Below are 21,217 nucleotides of genomic sequence, written 5' to 3'. Positions count from 1 at the left end.
CCTATTTTTACACACATTGCCATGTCCCTTTTTTGAGAGTTTAAATTCTCCACTCTCTTCATCAACCTTTTCTCAATTCTTGCATTGCCTTCCTTCTCTTATCACCCTCCACAATTTGGTAACCTCATTTTTTATTTTTTCTTCTTCTTCTTCTTGCAATCTCTCATTTCACAATTTTATTTTATTTTACTCATTCACAATTTTAGTAATGTTCCCTGGGTTTTATGTGAATATGTATCTATGACTGCAATTTCAACTAAAACCGCAATATTGTGTCACAATCGTAAAACATTGTTGTTAACGTATGCATTGTTTTAAATATTTTTATCCCCACGGTAGGCTTTTGAAGCAACTATTTCTAAGTTAGAAAAAAAAAAAAATATATGAAGATGCATGTAACACGTCGGAGATAATTATGGTTTTTGATCCCATCTCATTTAAGATTAAATTTAATTAGAATTAAAATATTAATGTGTAATGGTGATCTTATTGCTTATCTATACCTGGTTTCGTCACCATGTAAGTCTTTCTTTCTAGATTAGATGGATTTTATTTCTTTATGAATGTTTTTGTTATTTATTTGCAATACATGAATTGCTGAAGGAATTAATAGGGTTTATTAATGGTTTAACACCTATATTGCTAGGAAACATGCGCAATCACACACTGACACAACAAATTTAATATTGTTACATCTTTCTCAATTACTCTGTTGAAGCACCCTAATTTTTTTTTTTCAATGTAATTTTTATTAGGATCGGTTTTTTGGCTGTAATTTTTGTTATATGAGTTTGAATTTTGGAATTTGGATGAACAGGTAAACATGGGGAACATGTTTAATGTTATTGTGTTGGGTTTATGTCTTTCAACCTTGTTTTCTCTGGTCTCTTGTGCACCCAATGATGATGGGTTGCAGTTGCATAGGATCGGACTGAAAAAGGTTAAGTTGGATTCGAACCCAGATGAGCGCTTAGCCGCTCGTCTCGGGTTCAAGGAAGCTGCAACCTTGAGCTCTGCTATTAGAAAGTATCACCTGAAAAGCAATCTCCTAGGAGCCGCGGAAACCGATATTGTTGGATTAAAGAATTACTTGGATGCTCAGTACTATGGTGAAATTTCTGTTGGTACCCCTGCTCAGAAATTCACTGTCATTTTCGACACTGGTAGCTCTAATTTGTGGGTGCCATCAACTAAATGTTACTTCTCAGTGAGTTTTTTAAAACATGTTATCAAAATGCGTTATGTTATTCACTCATTTTGTCGATTTATTCATGGAATTTTGCATATTGATGCAGGTTGCATGCCTTTTCCATGCCAAGTACAAGTCTAGCCAATCTAGTAGTTACAAGGCAAACGGTTTGTTTTCTTGTTCTTGTTTAATAAAGCTTTAATTTCGTTTGGACTGGTATGTATAAACAAACATGTATTCCTATCCACATGATTGAAAAGTGGAAAATCAAGCTTCTATCATATGAAGTCTACATGGGATTACATAGCATAATAAAAAATGACAAGTATTTGTAATTTGATTGTTTAAGGTTGAAAGTTCTTTGTTTTATGTGGTTCTGCCATTTCGTAACGGTAAGCAGGTAACACAATCAGAACGAAGCCGTATTTGTTTAATTCTTCATTTAATTTGGGCCATTTGACATTTTGCATCTGCTGGGAATTGGGATGCTGTCCTTTTATTAACTTGCACAAATTTGTCTTGCTGTTACTTAGGGACTTCTGCTGCAATTCAATATGGGACTGGAGCAATTTCTGGGTTCTTCAGCTACGATGATGTCAGAGTTGGTGACGTACTTGTCAAGAACCAGGTAATGCTGATTGTCGATCCTTTTTAATTTTCTTTTTACTTTTCCTTCTTACAGTGGAGGAGGATGTGAGTTGAATTCTTTCCTAATATATTGATTAATCAATTGACATTAAAGTATGTTGTGATCCCCACCAGATATTTATTGAAGCAACTAAAGAGCCTGGGGTTACATTTGTAGCAGCTAAGTTTGATGGTATCCTAGGACTTGGATTTCAAGAGATATCAGTTGGAAATGCTGTTCCAGTGTGGTATTTTGTGCATTTAAGCTTTGGTTTATCATTTTGTTAATATTTTATTTAATCTCTACTTCACTAACTTATGAGACACTTTCCTGTTAACAGGTATGGTATGGTTAAACAAGGCCTTGTTAAGGAACCGGTGTTTTCATTTTGGCTTAATCGTAACCCAGAAGAAGAGCAAGGGGGCGAAATTGTTTTTGGTGGTGTTGATCATGCTCACTTTAAAGGTGAACATACTTATGTGCCCGTGACACGAAAAGGATATTGGCAGGTTAGTTATCACATATCTGTTCATCATACTTATACATAAGTTGTTATTTGTTTTCATTCTCTTTGTTAATTGTATCTTCTTTTTCTGGACAGTTTGACATGGAAGATGTACTTATTGCTGGTAAACCCACTGGTACGTGTAGAAACATATTAGCAGAAAAATACATATTTGTTTCTCCTATGACATGATACTGAATCACTGATAGCATAAATGGTTCATGATTTTAGTTCATTGATGCTGACTTGAGCATATTGTTATCCAGGTTATTGTGCCAAAGACTGTTCAGCTATTGCAGACTCAGGGACTTCTTTGTTGGCAGGTCCAACGGTATGGATAAATGCTTGTAGATATAGTCTGCTGTTTAGATTTACATTTCTGACCACAATTTCTTGTCCTGTGATTAATGCTTTTCACTAAACGAGAAAACGTCTAGCAAAATTCAGGATTCCTGGGCTTCCTTGTGATCGCATTTTTATAATACCAGATGAGGACAAAGATAAAAATGTTTTCAATCATCTTGTTTCTGTGATCAAATATATGATTTTGTTCTTGTAGGCTGTAATTACTATGATAAATCAAGCTATCGGAGCATCTGGAGTTGCAAGCCAAGAATGCAAGTCTGTTGTCGACAAGTATGGACAAACAATCCTGGACTTGCTTTTCTCCAATGTAAGCAACATTTTTAATTCACTGTTAGCATCTTTTGGTTGATCATATTCTTGCCTATAGACATGACTCATGAGTGATCCGGCATCTGGTCTTCTTTCATAATGATTTTTCTTATGGTTTTCACTTGGTCCTGTAGGCACCACCAAAGAAAATCTGCTCCCAAATTGGATTGTGCACCTTCGATGGGACTCAGGGTGTTAGGTATGCCCCGAGAATATTATACTGTATATCAATTACTTAAAAAAGGTGGCCCAGTGCACGAGGCTCTCAACCTTATATCAATTACTTAGAGATCTTAATATATGTGATGCACACTGATTGACATTTTACTGATAATTATTTGATTTTTTCTTCTAATAGTACGGGTATTGAGAGTGTGGTGAATAAGAATGAAAGACAATCAACTGGTGGGTTTCATGATGCTACTTGTTCTGCATGCGAGATGGCTGTTGTTTGGATGCAGAACCAGGTGAGCCAGAATCAGACACGAGAGCGGATAATAAGCTACATCAATGAGGTGAGTTGGTCTTAATTTTGCTATTCGAGTATTCAAATCCGACTTCTCTTCTTGACCCCGGCCTCATATGATTATGTTGCAGCTTTGTGATAAACTGCCTAGCCCAATGGGAGAATCATCTGTTGACTGTGGAAAGCTCTCATCAATGCCTATTGTTTCCTTTTCCATTGGTGGAAAAACTTTTGACCTTGCACCAGAAGAGGTATAATGTTCACTATCCTATGATCCCACCAATGTCTTTTTCTCTCCATATTTCTCCAACCCTGAGTATCTAGAAATAAAAACAAGTCATTCATTCTATGGAACTAATGTTAATGCACAGAAATTCTTTAACCATTAAAGTAATATGCATTGTTAGTATAAAACTTTTATTTTGATATTTTGGTATGTATGCTTTTATTTTAATAATAAAAGATAAATGGCTATAAATGCTGATTTGCCGAAATATCGTTGGATGCTCGTGTAGAACTCCTTAACTTGTTATTTTAAAAGGATGGGGCACAAAGAATTCGCATGCGTTAAGTTTATGATGTCCTCATCCTGTTTTCTATTTGGTTTCTTCAGTACATACTCAAGGTAGGAGAAGGTTCTGCAGCTCAATGCATTAGTGGCTTTACTGCTTTGGATGTTCCTCCTCCACGCGGCCCTCTCTGGTACATTAAACTTATTCTACTTGCTTGAGACATGCGCTATGGCATTTCCCCTATGATTCTATAATGTTATCTGCATTAATGCAGGATCCTTGGAGATATCTTCATGGGGCGCTATCACACAGTATTTGACTATGGTAAACAGAGAGTTGGATTTGCAGAAGCAGCATAGAGAAAATGTTATTTGCTAGTATTTGTTTGTATTCCTTCAGAAAATTTGTAGAACCAAACAGGACATGCATATAGTGGGGAAATGCAGCTTTGTATTGAAAATTAGCTACTGTTATTTGCTATTGTAATTTGCATACCCTCTGAATCATAATGGACAAAAAATTGTGGCTTGTATATATACATCAACAAGTACTCTTGCATTCTCTCCTCTATATGAAGTAGATCAACATTGAGAATATGTTTTGTGGAGTGGTACGTATGAGATTAATTTCTTATATGTTGCTGAGATCGTATCTGCAGATTAAGTATAGTTATATATCAAGTTATCAACTACTTGGGGAGGAATAATTTTATCACCCAGTAAGATAGTTGTTACTGGCTCAGTGGTCTCTGCGCCAGTTAAGTGGTTGAATTTGAACAATAAGTTCCTAATTCATGCTCACAAGGGTAGTAATCGTTTAAGTCTTTTTTAGAAAGAAAAATTGAGTAATAAATGAGTTAAACTTGAGTCAAATATAAATAGATTTAATACTTTGATGAACTAACTCTATATTTGTACATATTTATAAAAATATATGTTATAATTATTCTTTATAAATATTATACATTTTATATTATATATATTAAAGTTAAAATTTCATGCAAATTGATTTAAAGTCACATTTATCACTTTCTATATATATGTTTATCATTTGAGTTGAGGAATTTTAACTTTAAACTTATAATTCGTTCGAAAGAATTTAAACCTTAATTAAGTTGATCTCGAATTGGAAAAAAAAAATACTTCATATTGAATTTGGCTCAACTTGAGCCAATACTTAAGTAGTTGAGTTCAATCAAACTGGATTCGACACATTTCCTGCCTTAAGATTTACCATTTTATTTGATTGCTGAAGTTGTAACAGTTTCCAGCAACGTATCGGTTTTGTCCTTGTATATATTGTTCTCATTTGTGAAGACTCGAGTACAATCTTAGAGAGATGCTTCATTCGTAAAGAATATATAAATAATATGTGTTTATTAAATAATCCTTGACGGCATGGACCTTTAGTACCTTTTTTTCACTGATGGTAAATGATTTAGTAACTTATTTTCAACAATGACTTGTTTGATTAAGTTAACATTTTTAAAGTTATTTTTAATATATAGCTAGTTGTGAACACCCATTTTGGAAATCAATATTGTTAAGATTATTAACTCTAAGTGATTAGGTTAACCAAAATTCAAAAAATAATAAAAGGTTAACCAAAATTCAAATCTAAAGTAACTTTATTTTATTTATTTTAGTATTTTCGAACTTATGATATTAAAATAATAAAAAATAATTGAAACTATTTTTATGGTTTTTATAATTATTTTTGAATTTATTAAAATAATTAGATAAATATGCTTGACATATTCCCATTTCATTTGAATTATAAAAAAAACTAACAAGTAATAGATGGTCAAATTTGTGTTAGTTAGTCTCCTAAAATCAAGAAATCTGGTTAACAAAGTTGAGAGATTAACTAACTTAATTTTAGGAATACGGTTGATATAATTTTTACTACAAATAGAACTTAGGTTAAACAAAAAACTACACTGTAAAATACACTAGAAATAGGGGAATAATGTGAAATAACACCAAAAAGGTCCAGTGTAGACGAACACATCTTGGTGTGGTACTCTCCTTCCCTGGCTGAATCAGAACCGTCAGATCTACATACTTTCCTTACCTTGGCGTTGACTTTCTAGTCCTCCAATCACACGCAGAAACATATCCCTAGTATAGGTGCAACCTGCTATACTTGATTACTACACTAGTGTGAGCGCAGGATCACACGCAAACAAGACCATAGTTGAACCCGTGCACCCTTCAACTCAGCCCATCAGACCATGCCATGTGTCCAGGTGCAGTAAGGCTCCATATTTTCTCACACACGATCAAACAAGTTTATTTCTTTTTTTATTATGTTTGTATTTGTATTTGCATACCATAGTACCATTTAACAAATAAAAAAATGTAGTTTTTTATATGATATCTAATAGAGACTAGTCCAAAAATAAAAAATATATTTTTTGAATAAATAAATATATTTTTTGGATAAATATCAATAACTAAAAATCAACAAAATATCAATAAAGTAGCAATCTTTTTTTCTTAAAACACTTTATTTTATATTTTTTTTCTAATTTCATAATCACATTACCAAAAAAATGTTAATAGCAAAAATTATTTTCAATAAAAAATTGAACATTTTTTTATAAATAAAACATGACAACAAGTACTTTTCAAATCATCTTCAAAAATGTCGCGCTACGACACTTATTTTTAACCAATTTAATCTCAAAATCGATTAAATTCCATTTTCTTAATTAAATAAATAACAAAAGTTAACCAAACAAAAACTTTTTTCACCAATAAATACACATGCAAAATAAATATTTTTGACTAAAAATTTATTTTCTTTAATTAAAATAACTCAACCAACAAACCTTTTTCTACCTAAAGAACTACGTAAGCCTTAATTCCCTTAATAAGAATATGTAAAACTAAGGTCAATCTTGTCAGACACAATAATAAAAATAAATAAATTTGTTCCTTTTAAATTAATTAATTAACCATATAATTTAATAACAAAAAATAATAATAATAAAGTCTTATATTTTAGAGAAGGGTATCGCCTAGGACGGGTAAGATGCTAATACCTTCCCTACCTTGTAACCGACTCCTGAACTTGGATATTAAAAATCCAAAAGCTCAAGGTAATTGAACTTAAAATATATTTCTACATTTTTAACTATAAAATGTAGTGGTGACTCTAAATAAGTCATGCAGCCAAAAATCGGGACGCGACAGCTGGCGACTCTGGTGTGGACTTTTTTGAGAGAGTCCAACTCATAATCAATAAAATGTGTGATTGTTGTTTATTATTATTTTTTCTATTTGGTTAATTAGTTAATTTCCAACAACACGAAAATTGCATGCTTAATTATTAATCGTGCGTTATGATATCAATATGAACTATATGCTTAATTATTAATTATATGTTATAAATATGAAAATTGCATGCTTAACTAGTAGTTGAATGAATTACATACTTAATTATTAGTTGTATGTATAGATATGTATTACATGCTTAATTATTAATTGTATGAATGACATGCTTAATTAGTGATTATATGTTGCATGTATAAATTATATGTGCATGTATGTATTGTTTTTGTTATTTGTGATATATAATATACACATTTTAGGCACACACATATGTCCCACACATAGTGATACCTTTTTGGATAGAAAGGACACTAGCATCACTGGTCGCGGTCTTTGCTTCATTCTTCCTGTGTACTATTTGTCTTTCTACAAAGCTCCTCTAATGGTCATTCATGCTATTCAAAAAATCCAGATGAATTTTCTTTAGGGTGGGGTTGATAGCAAAAGGAAGATCTCTTGGGTTAAGTAGGATAAGGTATGCAATCCTAAGTCTATGGATAGATTAGGGGAAAGATATCCACATTTTCAATCTTGCTCTCCTTGGGTAAAGGAATTGATGTCTACTCAATGAAAAAGATAGTCTTTAGTGCAAAGTGTTGCATTCTAAGTATGGTGAGGATTTTGCTAATCCTTCAAGTGTTGGGTTTAGGTCTTCCGATCTTAATAAATCTACTTGGGTTAGGTATATAGGTTATCTCCATCCTAGGGGTATCAATAATATCCATTGGTTATGGCATGGCATTGTTCGTCGTGTTGGGGATGAGACATTGACTAGTTTCTAGTATGATAAATGGATTCGCACTGCCAACTTGTCCTATAGGTTTAGGTTATTGGTTGGGGGTAGTTGGATTTGGAACCTAACATAGAGACGACAACTTTTTAATTGGGAACATGAACTAATTGAATTTTTTTGTAGGAACTTCAACAAGTCGTGTTTAAGGAAAACATGCCTGATTCTTGGGAGCGCCTACAACATTCTCACTCAGAATACTCACCAAGATGCTCTCAATAACAACCACCTTCATTACCTTTGGCAATCCAAAGCTCCTTTGAAGGTCACTACCTTTGTGTAGAAATTATTCCAGGACAAGCTTCCAACTAGGGACACTCTCATCAAGAGGGGAGTTTCTTTAGCTCATGGAGGAGATACCTTATGCTTCATTTGCAAAGAGTATTCAGAAAGTACTTAACACCTTTTCTCTTTATGCACCCCCACTTATTCAGTCTGACAAGTTATCTATAATTGGTTGAACATCAACATTGCTCTACCTCTTCATCCCATTCAACATTTTACAACTTGCATGAGAATGATACCTCACATGCGTTATTCGAAAGTTTGGAGTGTCATCTGATTAGCCATTATCTAGGCTATTTGGTTTTCTATGGATGATTTCATTTTTAACTCTATCAAACTTTCCGTATAGAAAATTCTCGAATCTACAAGGGTTAAAACCTTGGCTTTGGATCAAAGGTAAGAGGGTGGATGACTCATTTAATTATTCAGATTGAATTTCTAAACCTTTAACTTGTCTTAACCTCGGCCTGTAATTGTTTCTGGTTTTCCACATTTGTTCTATGCTTTTGCATCTTCTATAACTTTTAATTATTTTTAATAATTCATTTTCCTTTTGCCAATAAAAAATGTGCTATTATAAATTAAAGATGTATTATTCTTGAAATAATGAGATTTTGAGTTAATAGAAACTCTTAATGAAATATAGACTCTTTTTTGGAGTGAAATATCTATATTACAAGAGTATACTTGATAAATTCACCTATGTGAAAGTGGAAGTGTGAGCTACTTCTTATGAAATAAATGAGATAAATTTATATTGTGTTTACCAACTATCCTAATATAAATGTGCATGGCTTTTATCGTTCAAGCTTTGTACAATACACTCTTGAAAATTTTGTGTGTTGTTTGATACTAGAGATAGAGTTAGATTACGAGTCATACTAGTAAAATATGATCCTTATTCACTATGTAACAGTTCAAGTTAAGTGACATCTTTATCTATGCGCAATCTTATAGAGATTATTGTTTCTTTTCAAAATTTATTTTTTGATTTCAAGTGGGAGATTGATGAAACATAGAGTGGAATTAAAATTAGAAGTCTCATATTGGGTAGGTAATATTTTAGAGTCAACTGAAAAAGGGAATTCCCATAGTGGGTAGCTTATACGTTGCATGAGATGAAAACTTCTTAGATGTTTTTAGGAGTGTGTATTATTCATCTATATCTATCTCAATGAGCTTTTTATCGAATCGTTGTAATTGATCTTCCATCAGAACCCTCCTCTTTTGCAAAAAGGTGCACCGTTTGAATTACATTTTTCAACTTTCTCTTATCTCTCTTTATTCTTATATAATTTCTAGCCAATTTCTCTCCTTTTTTATGGTTCTTAGGATCTTTGAATGACAGCAACCTTAAATATCATTGGTTAGTATCAACTTTTTTTTAGTGGCAACAACGTTTTCTAAGTTACAATAGTCTTAACTCTGAGTGGTAACAACCTTATTTTCTAGTTCATCAGTCTTATTTTTTAGGGGCAACAGACTTATCTTTGAGTGACAATAGTCTTATTATCTTTGAGTGACAAAAATATTTTTTATGATTCACATCCTTATATTTGAGGGACAACAACTTTACCATTAACTAGCAACAACCTTTCAGAATTTTGGCTTTGCTTTCCTCAATAACTCAATTATTCAGGATATAACTTCAAAGGATAGCAAGAACTTTCATGTTAATGTCCTAGGATGCAATAATCTTAAATTTATAAACATGAATATCAATGCACCTGCAACTAGCCTTAATACGGATGGAATTCACATTGGAAGATCAACTCAAGTGCATATTTATAACTCAAACATTGCCACTGGTGACGATTGCATCTCTTTGGGTGACGGTAGCAAACAAATCCTTGTCCTAAATGTGACATGCGGACCTGGACATGGTATTAGTGTTGGAAGCTTAGGAAAATATCCAAATGAAGAACCAGTAGAAGGTCTTACTGTCAAGAATTGCACACTAAAAAACACAGTATAATGGTGTAAGGATTAAGACTTGGCCTGACACTCCAATAATTTCTTCGGTGTCTAAAATGCACTTTGAAGATATCGTGATGGTCAATGTTAGCAACCCTGTACTTATAGACCAACAATATTGTCCATGGAATCAATGCACAAAACAGGTATCTAAGCCAAATTCGACTTACAATTTTCATTACGAGTAAGACAATTAATTCCAATTCAAGATAAAGAGTCGCTAAGTTATTTCTTAATAAAATAATCATCCTTATAAGCAAAACGAGGAAAAACTATTAATCCTCCACGTTATCTTTTAATGCTTGCAGTATCCATCAAAAATAAAGATTACTGAGGTCTCCTTCAAAAACATTAGAGGAACTTCTGCCACTCAAGAAGCAATTGTTCTCGATTGTAGCAGTAGTGCAGTGCACCATGTGAATCCGTCGAGCTGAACGATATTGATCTAACTTTCAATGGAGCTATCACAACTGCTAAATTTTCTAATACCAAACCTACAATTAAAGGGAAAGTACCAAAACTTATAGCTTAGATAGCCACAATTCAAGATTTCATTTGTTACACATAAGGCTACCACTACCAAATTTCTTATGAGTACACATGTTCGGCCTTTATAAATGATGTATTGTTACACTTTGACCTAATATTTGTAGTTTAATCTTGAGTATTCATTGTGACATTACGACCTATTTTCTTATCCTATTTGAACAATCAATATATAATCCCCTTTATTATAATCTTTTAAAATTTATTCTAATAATATTAGAGATTCCTAATTGATTAAGACAAAAACATTTTTAAAAGGAAGGATTGAAGTTTGTGTATATTTTAATAAAGACAATAATCTCATACTTGAAAAATATTATTGGACATATTTTCGCAAATAAAAATTAAATTTCGTTCCATAAAGTGGTGATGTAAAAACCAGACTGTCTCAACCGTTTCTACCATTAAACCAGCGAACCAGACCACTAACTAGTACGACGCAATTATTGTACATGCCAAGCAACAAAATCAGTGAAAACAAGGTCAATTCGGCCAGTTTTGGTCAAAAAGGAGGAACTGACCGAATTGTGACTAACCAGTTGGTTCCTGCAAGTATATATTTTTAATATAACGAGCAAAAACGAAATTGTTTTAGGTAGGCCTAGGTTTTTTGACTCATCTTTCACACTTTCTCCTATTCGTTCTTAACTTCTTCTCTTGTAGACTAGTTTCATGTTGGTTAAATCTTCCATCGACATCTCCTATCACCGTCCAGTCTAGTCTTCATTGGCTCGTCTTCGTCTTCACATCTCCTTCCACAAGCTTCTTCTTCTTCTTCTTCTTCTTCTTCTTCTTCTTCTTCTTCTTCTTCTTCTTCTTCTTCTTCTTCTTCTTCTTCTTCTTCTTCTTCTTCTTCTTCTTCTTCTTCTTCTTCTTCTTCTTCTTCTTCTTCTTCTTCTTCTTCTTCTTCTTCTTCTTCTTCTTCTTCTTCTTCTTCTTCTTCTTCTTCTTCTTCTTCTTCTTCTTCTTCTTCTTCGCATCTCCTTCCATTGATAGGTCCATTCATCCATCGAGACATCTTCGTTCAGTCTTCTGAGGTAACCTTTGATCTTTCTTATCAACGAAGCTACCCCTAGGTGGTGGGTTCAACTTCCCTCGTTGACTACCCTCATGGCATATTCCACCCTTTCCGGGCCAAGGAACCTTAGATGTCGTACCGAGAATCACCTCATGTAGAATTCTCATTGGTAAAATGTGTACCATGAACTTGATCTGACGAACTTTGGACCTTCACACTTGTTTGATTGAAGGATTTCTCCCTTCAATAATTGGATGATTGACTTCCTCCAATCTGGATGTAGATCGACCTATGCTATTGCAAATACACTAGGACTCAGGAGTATTCCTTGTATGACTGATCAGTTTGTACCTCGACCCTTGGCGATGGCCCGTTTTTTCCCGTTCAAATTTTGCCATGAGCTCCTTTACTTTCGTGAGGTATTTTATTAGTAGTGGGTCTTTGGTTTGATAAGAGTCAATGATCTTCGAAATGACCAGTTGCAAGTACTAGAAATGGTCACCATTTCTACTGCGACCTCCTTCGCCAACAGACGGCCGCCTATACATGCTTCACACTCTACCGAGTTAATAGTAGTGGGGAAGCTAAAAATCAACAATAATTCAATTATCATAAATAAGTATTTTTTGAGCTAGTTGTATCGAATATCTTTTGATCAATACGCAACTTACACAACTTGTAGCTTCTACTTACACAACAAAGTTGGTAAAAACTAAACCAAACTGGACGATTTTAGTCAAAATAGGTGAATCAACCGAATTTTAACTAAATCGCCCAGTCCGTACACATATCTTTTAAATAAAAAGAACGAGCCAAAATAACATAGTTGTTGGCTGGCCTAGGTTTTTGACTCACTTTTCATTATTCCTTCTATTCATTCTTCACTTCTACTCTTTGAGACCAATTTCACATTGGTTCAATCTTCCACCAGTATCTCCTTCAATATTGTTCAGTCCCATCTTCGTCGAATCGTCTTCATTTTCGCATCTACTTCCACCAGCATCTTATTAATTAGATCTCTTTTCACCGCTCAGTCTAGTGTTCATCGATTCGTTCAGTCAAGTCCTTATGGGTTCGTCGATTCCAGTCACATTTCCTTCCACCTACGTGTCTTCGTCCAGTCTTCTAAGGCAACCTTCTATGATTTGAGGGGAAACCCATTTAATGAAAATCCTCTTTCGTCTATAGCCTTAGATGATTGTTCTATTTGAAGTGGTTCCCGTTTTCGAGTTCTGTTCTAATTGAAGTGGTTCCCCTTTTTGAGTTTTATTCTAATTATTCAAGTTAATTATTAACCTACATTTAGGGGAAACCTAGATTCATGTTTTTTTACTTGTTCCATTTGAAGTGGTTCTAGGATGGTTATATATTGAAGTGTAAAACCTAAAACCTACTGCTTTGATATATCATAAAAGACTATCATTATTCTTTTTTTAATTGAAACATCAATTATTTAATTGATTAATTTAATATATTTATGGATTAGTATTGGACAGTGTTTGTAAAAAATCTTATATGTATATTGTTATTTTTGAAATGATTATATGTTTACTAATCAATCTAACAAATACTTATTGTTTGAGCAGTGGAGTTTCTTTATGTGATAACATTCAATATTATGCATGAATTTATTATTGAATGGTAATAATAATATATTTCATGGTGATAACTTTTTAAAAGGATAGAAAGTAAGGGAAAATGGAAATATTGTTTGAAAAAATATATATTTATCTTCTCTACTATTGAAGAGCTCCAATTGTTTTTACTTAACAATAATTTATTATATAATTTAAATCACAATAATTGATTATTTAGTATGCCACATGTGTGAATTTTTTAGGAGAGAATCCCAATTTTAATTAGAAAAGGGAATTGTAACTCAAAGAGAACATATTTAGTCCAAAACAAGTATTGAAATGATAAATGAAACCACCATGGCAATAAATTAAAACCAACATTGAAAATTCCAATTGTTTCTCTTATTTACTTCCTTCTAAATTTACATTTTTAGTAAAGAGCGAAATGAAAGTTTAATAATAGATGAAAATATCAGCGAATGTATGTTATTCAGTTTTTTTTTTGTTAAGGAGTTTATGATTGCACAATGAATTGATTAAGATACCATTGATTTTGATTTATGTTATATTTCTATTTTTGTTAGATAACTTATCGTTGTTTTTATTCTTTGGTTTGTTGCTCTCTCTAAACGAAAAGTAACCCTCCAAAAAATACTTGTCACAACTAAATTAATGTATAATTAGTTGCATGATTATTGGTCTTAAAATTTCCCCACTATATTATAAATAGATTTTCTACAAGAAGGAATTACATCACATTCTGGAGACCATAATCATTTCAAGCAAGCAATAGAAGGCATCGAGAACAAAGAGAATAGAAAAATGGATACAAAACTAAGTATAACCACATTGACTGTGTTTCTATTTCTAGCTTCCAATGTTAGAGCTCAAACAAAGGGCTTTGATGTGACAAAGTATGGTGCAAGACCTAATAGAGATATAACCGAGGTAAGATCACATGAAGTACATAAATTTTAATTAAAACATATTTATTTTATATACTACGATCATCCAAATTTTGATTAAGATGGATTTTATGCCTTACTATTCTTAATTTTGCTTTGTGTTTCAAGGCTTTGACAAATGCTTGGAAAGATGCATGTGGATCAACAACTCCAAGCAGAGTTGTGGTTCCTAAAGGTTCATACATGTTGAAACAAATAGATCTTAAAGGACCTTGCAAAGCTCCTATCAATGTTCAGGTTGATGGTAAAATTCTAGCACCAAAAAACCCAAAACTTCTCAATGGAGTAGATCAGTGGGTTAAGTTTGGATATATTAATTTCTTTACCTTATCTGGGGAAGGAACTTTTGATGGCCAAGGTGAAATGGCTTGGAAACATAATGATTGTGGAAAAAACAAGAATTGCGATAGACTTTCTATGGTTAGTAAACTACTCATTTCTCAATATACATTGCATCTAGTATTCTAGTTTATGCATTTTTGTCGGAGTTGCTAACAAATTATATTTTTTTGAAAAACTTTCAGAATTTTGGCTTTGCTTTCCTCAATAACTCAATTATTCAGGATATAACTTCAAAGGATAGCAAGAACTTTCATGTTAATGTCCTAGGATGCAATAATCTTACATTTATAAACATGAATATCAATGCACCTGCAACTAGCCTTAATACGGATGGAATTCACATTGGAAGATCAACTCAAGTGCATATTTATAACTCAAACATTGCCACTGGTGACGATTGCATCTCTTTGGGTGACGGTAGCAAACAAATCCGTGTCCTAAATGTGACATGCGGACCTGGACATGGTATTAGTGTTGGAAGCTTAGGAAAATATCCAAATGAAGAACCAGTAGAAGGTCTTACTGTCAAGAATTGCACACTAAAAAACACAGATAATGGTGTAAGGATTAAGACTTGGCCTGGCACTCCAATAATTTCTTCGGTGTCTAAAATGCATTTTGAAGATATCATAATGGTCAATGTTAGCAACCCTATACTTATAGACCAACAATATTGTCCATGGAATCAATGCACAAAACAGGTATCTAAGCCAAATTCGACTTACAATTTTCATTACGAGTAAGACAATTAATTCCAATTCAAGATAAAGAGTCGCTAAGTTATTTCTTAATAAAATAATCATCCTTATAAGCAAAACGAGGAAAAACTATTAATCCTCCACGTTATCTTTTAATGCTTGCAGTATCCATCAAAAATAAAGATTACTGAGGTCTCCTTCAAAAACATTAGAGGAACTTCTGCCACTCAAGAAGCAATTGTTCTCGATTGTAGCAGTAGTGTACCATGTGAATCCGTCGAGCTGGATGATATTGATCTAACTTTCAATGGAGCTATCACAACTTCTAAATTTTCTAATACCAAACCTACAATTAAAGGGAAAGTACCGAAACTTATAGCTTAGATAGCCACAATTCAAGATTTCATTTGTTATATATAAGGCTACCACTACCAAATTGTTTATGAGTACACATGTTCGGCCTTTATAAATGATGTATTGTTACACTTTGACCTAATATTTTTAGTTTAATCTTGAGTATTCATTGTGACATTACGACCTATTTTCTTCTCCTATTTGAACAATCAATATATAATCCCCTTTATTATAATCTTTTTAAAATTTATTCTAATAATATTAGAGATTCCTAATTGATTAAGATAAAAACATTTTTAAAAGGAAGGATTGAAGTTTGTGTATATTTTAATAAAGACAATAATCTCATACTTGAAAAATATTATTGGAAATATTTTCGCAAATAAAAATTAAATTTCGTTCCATAAAGTGGTGATGTAAAAACCAGACCGTCTCAACCGTTTCTACCATTAAACCAGCGAACCAGACCACTAACTAGTACGATGCAATTATTGTACAAGCCAAGCAACAAAATCAGTGAAAACAAGGTCAATTCGGCCAGTTTTGGTCAAAAAGGAGGAACTGACCGAATTGTGACTAACCAGTTGGTTCCTGCAAGTATATATTTTTAATATAACGAGCAAAAACGAAATTGTTTTAGGTAGGCCTAGGTTTTTTGACTCATCTTTCACACTTTCTCCTATTCGTTCTTAACTTCTTCTCTTGTAGACTAGTTTCATGTTGGTTCAATCTTCCATCGACATCTCCTATCACCGTCCAGTCTAGTCTTCATTGGCCCGTCTTCGTCTTCACATCTCCTTCCACAAGCTTCTTCTTCTTCTTCTTCTTCTTCTTCTTCTTCGCATCTCCTTCCATTGATAGGTCCATTCATCCATCGAGACATCTTCGTTCAGTCTTCTGAGGTAACCTTTGATCTTTCTTATCAACGAAGCTACCCCTAGGTGGTGGGTTCAACTTCCCTCGTTGACTACCCTCATGGCATATTCCACCCTTTCCGGGCCAAGGAACCTTAGATGTCGTACCGAGAATCACCTCATGTAGAATTCTCATTGGTAAAATGTGTACCATGAACTTGATCTGACGAACTTTGGACCTTCACACTTGTTTGATTGAAGGATTTCTCCCTTCAATAATTGGATGATTGACTTCCTCCAATCTGGATGTAGATCGACCTATGCTATTGCAAATACACTCGGACTCAGGAGTATTCCTTGTATGACTAATCAGTTTGTACCTCGACCCTTGGCGATGGCCCATTTTTTCCCGTTCAAATTTTGCCATGAGCTCCTTTACTTTCGTGAGGTATTTTATTAGTAGTGGGTCTTTGGTTTGATAAGAGTCAATGATCTTCGAAATGACCAGTTGCAAGTACTAGAAATGGTCACTATTTCTGCTGCGACCTCCTTCGCCAACAGACGGCCGCCTATACATGCTTCATACTCTACCGAGTTAATAGTAGTGGGGAAGCTAAAAATCAACAATAATTCAATTATCATAAATAAGTATTAATTAATAATTATTAGAAATAATTACTAACAATTTTAGCAAATGATTAAATAAATTACAGTAAAAATAATAATAGTTTTATCAAATTACCAATAATTATTTAATTATAAAAATTAATAATAATTTTAGCAAACTACTAATATTTATTTATTTAATTGTCTACATACTTAATTAATCCAATCAATAACTATGATTTAATTAATGAAAAATCAAAACAAATAATAAATAAATATATATTACGTCATTTTTAGTCATTCAACAAATTTTTGAGCTAGTTGTATCGAATATCTTTTGATCAATACGCAACTTACACAACTTATAGCTTCTACTTACACAACAAAGTTGGTAAAAACTAAACCAAACTGGACGATTTTAGTCAAAATAGGTGAATCAACCGAATTTTAACTAAATCGCCCAGTCCGTACACATATCTTTTAAATAAAAAGAACGAGCCAAAATAACATAGTTGTTGGCTGGCCTAGGTTTTTGACTCACTTTTCATTATTCCTTCTATTCATTCTTCACTTCTACTCTTTGAGACCAATTTCACATTGGTTCAATCTTCCACCAGTATCTCCTTCAATATTGTTCAGTCCCATCTTCGTCGAATCGTCTTCATTTTCGCATCTACTTCCACCAGCATCTTATTAATTAGATCTCTTTTCACCGCTCAGTCTAGTGTTCATCGATTCGTTCAGTCAAGTCCTTATGGGTTCGTCGATTCCAGTCACATTTCCTTCCACCTACGTGTCTTCGTCCAGTCTTCTAAGGCAACCTTCTATGATTTGAGGGGAAACCCATTTAATGAAAATCCTCTTTCGTCTATAGCCTTAGATGATTGTTCTATTTGAAGTGGTTCCCGTTTTCGAGTTCTGTTCTAATTGAAGTGGTTCCCCTTTTTGAGTTTTATTCTAATTATTCAAGTTAATTATTAACCTACATTTAGGGGAAACCTAGATTCATGTTTTTTTACTTGTTCCATTTGAAGTGGTTCTAGGGTGGTTATATATTGAAGTGTAAAACCTAAAACCTACTGCTTTGATATATCATAAAGGACTATCATTATTCTTTTTTAATTGAAACATCAATTATTTAATTGATTAATTTAATATATTTATGGATTAGTATTGGACAGTGTTTGTAAAAAATCTTATATGTATATTGTTATTTTTGAAATGATTATATGTTTACTAATCAATCTAACAAATACTTATTGTTTGAGCAGTGGAGTTTCTTTATGTGATAACATTCAATATTATGCATGAATTTATTATTGAATGGTAATAATAATATATTTCATGGTGATAACTTTTTAAAAGGATAGAAAGTAAGGGAAAATGGAAATATTGTTTGAAAAAATATATATTTATCTTCTCTACTATTGAAGAGCTCCAATTGTTTTTACTTAACAATAATTTATTATATAATTTAAATCACAATAATTGATTATTTAGTATGCCACATGTGTGAATTTTTTATGAGAGAATCCCAATTTTAATTAGAAAAGGGAATTGTAACTCAAAGAGAACATATTTAGTCCAAAACAAGTATTGAAATGATAAATGAAACCACCATGGCAATAAATTAAAACCAACATTGAAAATTCCAATTGTTTCTCTTATTTACTTCCTTCTAAATTTACATTTTTAGTAAAGAGCGAAATGAAAGTTTAATAATAGATGAAAATATCAGCGAATGTATGTTATTCAGTTTTTTTTTTGTTAAGGAGTTTATGATTGCACAATGAATTGATTAAGATACCATTGATTTTGATTTATGTTATATTTCTATTTTTGTTAGATAACTTATCGTTGTTTTTATTCTTTGGTTTGTTGCTCTCTCTAAACGAAAAGTAACCCTCCAAAAAATACTTGTCACAACTAAATTAATGTATAATTAGTTGCATGATTATTGGTCTTAAAATTTCCCCACTATATTATAAATAGATTTTCTACAAGAAGGAATTACATCACATTCTGGAGACCATAATCATTTCAAGCAAGCAATAGAAGGCATCGAGAACAAAGAGAATAGAAAAATGGATACAAAACTAAGTATAACCACATTGACTGTGTTTCTATTTCTAGCTTCCAATGTTAGAGCTCAAACAAAGGGCTTTGATGTGACAAAGTATGGTGCAAGACCTAATAGAGATATAACCGAGGTAAGATCACATGAAGTACATAAATTTTAATTAAAACATATTTATTTTATATACTACGATCATCCAAATTTTGATTAAGATGGATTTTATGCCTTACTATTCTTAATTTTGCTTTGTGTTTCAAGGCTTTGACAAATGCTTGGAAAGATGCATGTGGATCAACAACTCCAAGCAGAGTTGTGGTTCCTAAAGGTTCATACATGTTGAAACAAATAGATCTTAAAGGACCTTGCAAAGCTCCTATCAATGTTCAGGTTGATGGTAAAATTCTAGCACCAAAAAACCCAAAACTTCTCAATGGAGTAGATCAGTGGGTTAAGTTTGGATATATTAATTTCTTTACCTTATCTGGGGAAGGAACTTTTGATGGCCAAGGTGAAATGGCTTGGAAACATAATGATTGTGGAAAAAACAAGAATTGCGATAGACTTTCTATGGTTAGTAAACTACTCATTTCTCAATATACATTGCATCTAGTATTCTAGTTTATGCATTTTTGTCGGAGTTGCTAACAAATTATATTTTTTTGAAAAACTTTCAGAATTTTGGCTTTGCTTTCCTCAATAACTCAATTATTCAGGATATAACTTCAAAGGATAGCAAGAACTTTCATGTTAATGTCCTAGGATGCAATAATCTTACATTTATAAACATGAATATCAATGCACCTGCAACTAGCCTTAATACGGATGGAATTCACATTGGAAGATCAACTCAAGTGCATATTTATAACTCAAACATTGCCACTGGTGACGATTGCATCTCTTTGGGTGACGGTAGCAAACAAATCCGTGTCCTAAATGTGACATGCGGACCTGGACATGGTATTAGTGTTGGAAGCTTAGGAAAATATCCAAATGAAGAACCAGTAGAAGGTCTTACTGTCAAGAATTGCACACTAAAAAACACAGATAATGGTGTAAGGATTAAGACTTGGCCTGGCACTCCAATAATTTCTTCGGTGTCTAAAATGCATTTTGAAGATATCATAATGGTCAATGTTAGCAACCCTATACTTATAGACCAACAATATTGTCCATGGAATCAATGCACAAAACAGGTATCTAAGCCAAATTCGACTTACAATTTTCATTACGAGTAAGACAATTAATTCCAATTCAAGATAAAGAGTCGCTAAGTTATTTCTTAATAAAATAATCATCCTTATAAGCAAAACGAGGAAAAACTATTAATCCTCCACGTTATCTTTTACTGCTTGCAGTATCCATCAAAAATAAAGATTACTCAGGTCTCCTTCAAAAACATTAGGGGAACTTCTACCACTCATGAAGCAATTGTTCTCGATTGTAGCAGCAGTGTACCATGTGAATCCGTCGAAATCAATTTTGTATAAAAGCCGTTTTTTCATTCTTGTGATTACAATCTTGGTTTTCAATATTTCATAACATTCATAAAATTCTCAGAGCGAAATCTTGTGTTGAATAGCATGAAAGTTTCTTTAGGTTTTCAAGAGTGAAAATGAATTATTTTTACATTCTTTTCATTGAGTGCATTATAGATTGCACATACACAAACCTTGCATCAATCTTCACTTAAACTTCGGTTTCTTGTGAGATTTTTGTCTGTGGGTTGTTTATGAGTTTAGTGTTCTATTAGCACGTATAAGGTGCAAATTATTAAGTTTTTTCTTTTAGCCAATTGAATTGAAATTCTCAAGATTGTTGAGA

At 32.8% G+C, this 21,217-nt stretch overlaps 3 protein-coding genes and 1 pseudogene across 3 annotated transcripts; all 4 read left to right on the top strand.

Moving 5' to 3' along the window:
- On the top strand, window positions 1–4,527 carry LOC109334777 (aspartic proteinase-like). Its single transcript, XM_019570715.1, has 14 exons — window positions 1–118; window positions 818–1,207; window positions 1,296–1,356; window positions 1,723–1,817; window positions 1,952–2,064; window positions 2,158–2,326; window positions 2,419–2,458; window positions 2,589–2,653; window positions 2,882–2,995; window positions 3,132–3,196; window positions 3,356–3,512; window positions 3,595–3,714; window positions 4,077–4,165; window positions 4,250–4,527. Exons 2-14 carry the CDS (start codon window positions 824–826, stop codon window positions 4,332–4,334), a joined length of 1,557 nt encoding a protein of 518 aa, XP_019426260.1. The 5' UTR covers window positions 1–118; window positions 818–823; the 3' UTR covers window positions 4,335–4,527.
- Window positions 8,448–10,891, top strand: LOC109333999 (annotated as a pseudogene).
- LOC109333998 (polygalacturonase-like) lies at window positions 14,302–15,889 on the top strand. The gene is made up of 4 exons (XM_019569575.1): window positions 14,302–14,448; window positions 14,574–14,885; window positions 14,990–15,508; window positions 15,671–15,889. Exons 1-4 carry the CDS (start codon window positions 14,323–14,325, stop codon window positions 15,887–15,889), a joined length of 1,176 nt encoding a protein of 391 aa, XP_019425120.1. The 5' UTR covers window positions 14,302–14,322.
- Window positions 19,383–20,883, top strand: LOC109333997 (polygalacturonase-like). The gene is made up of 4 exons (XM_019569574.1): window positions 19,383–19,529; window positions 19,655–19,966; window positions 20,071–20,589; window positions 20,752–20,883. The coding sequence occupies exons 1-4, from the start codon at window positions 19,404–19,406 to the stop codon at window positions 20,881–20,883; spliced, it is 1,089 nt and encodes a 362-aa protein (XP_019425119.1). The 5' UTR covers window positions 19,383–19,403.

The sequence above is a fragment of the Lupinus angustifolius genome, chromosome LG19 (assembly GCF_001865875.1).
Source record: "Lupinus angustifolius cultivar Tanjil chromosome LG19, LupAngTanjil_v1.0, whole genome shotgun sequence".
Lineage (NCBI taxonomy): Eukaryota > Viridiplantae > Streptophyta > Magnoliopsida > Fabales > Fabaceae > Lupinus > Lupinus angustifolius.
The sequence above is the reverse complement of the archived record's forward strand: the minus strand, read 5'-3'. Positions and strand labels throughout refer to the sequence as shown.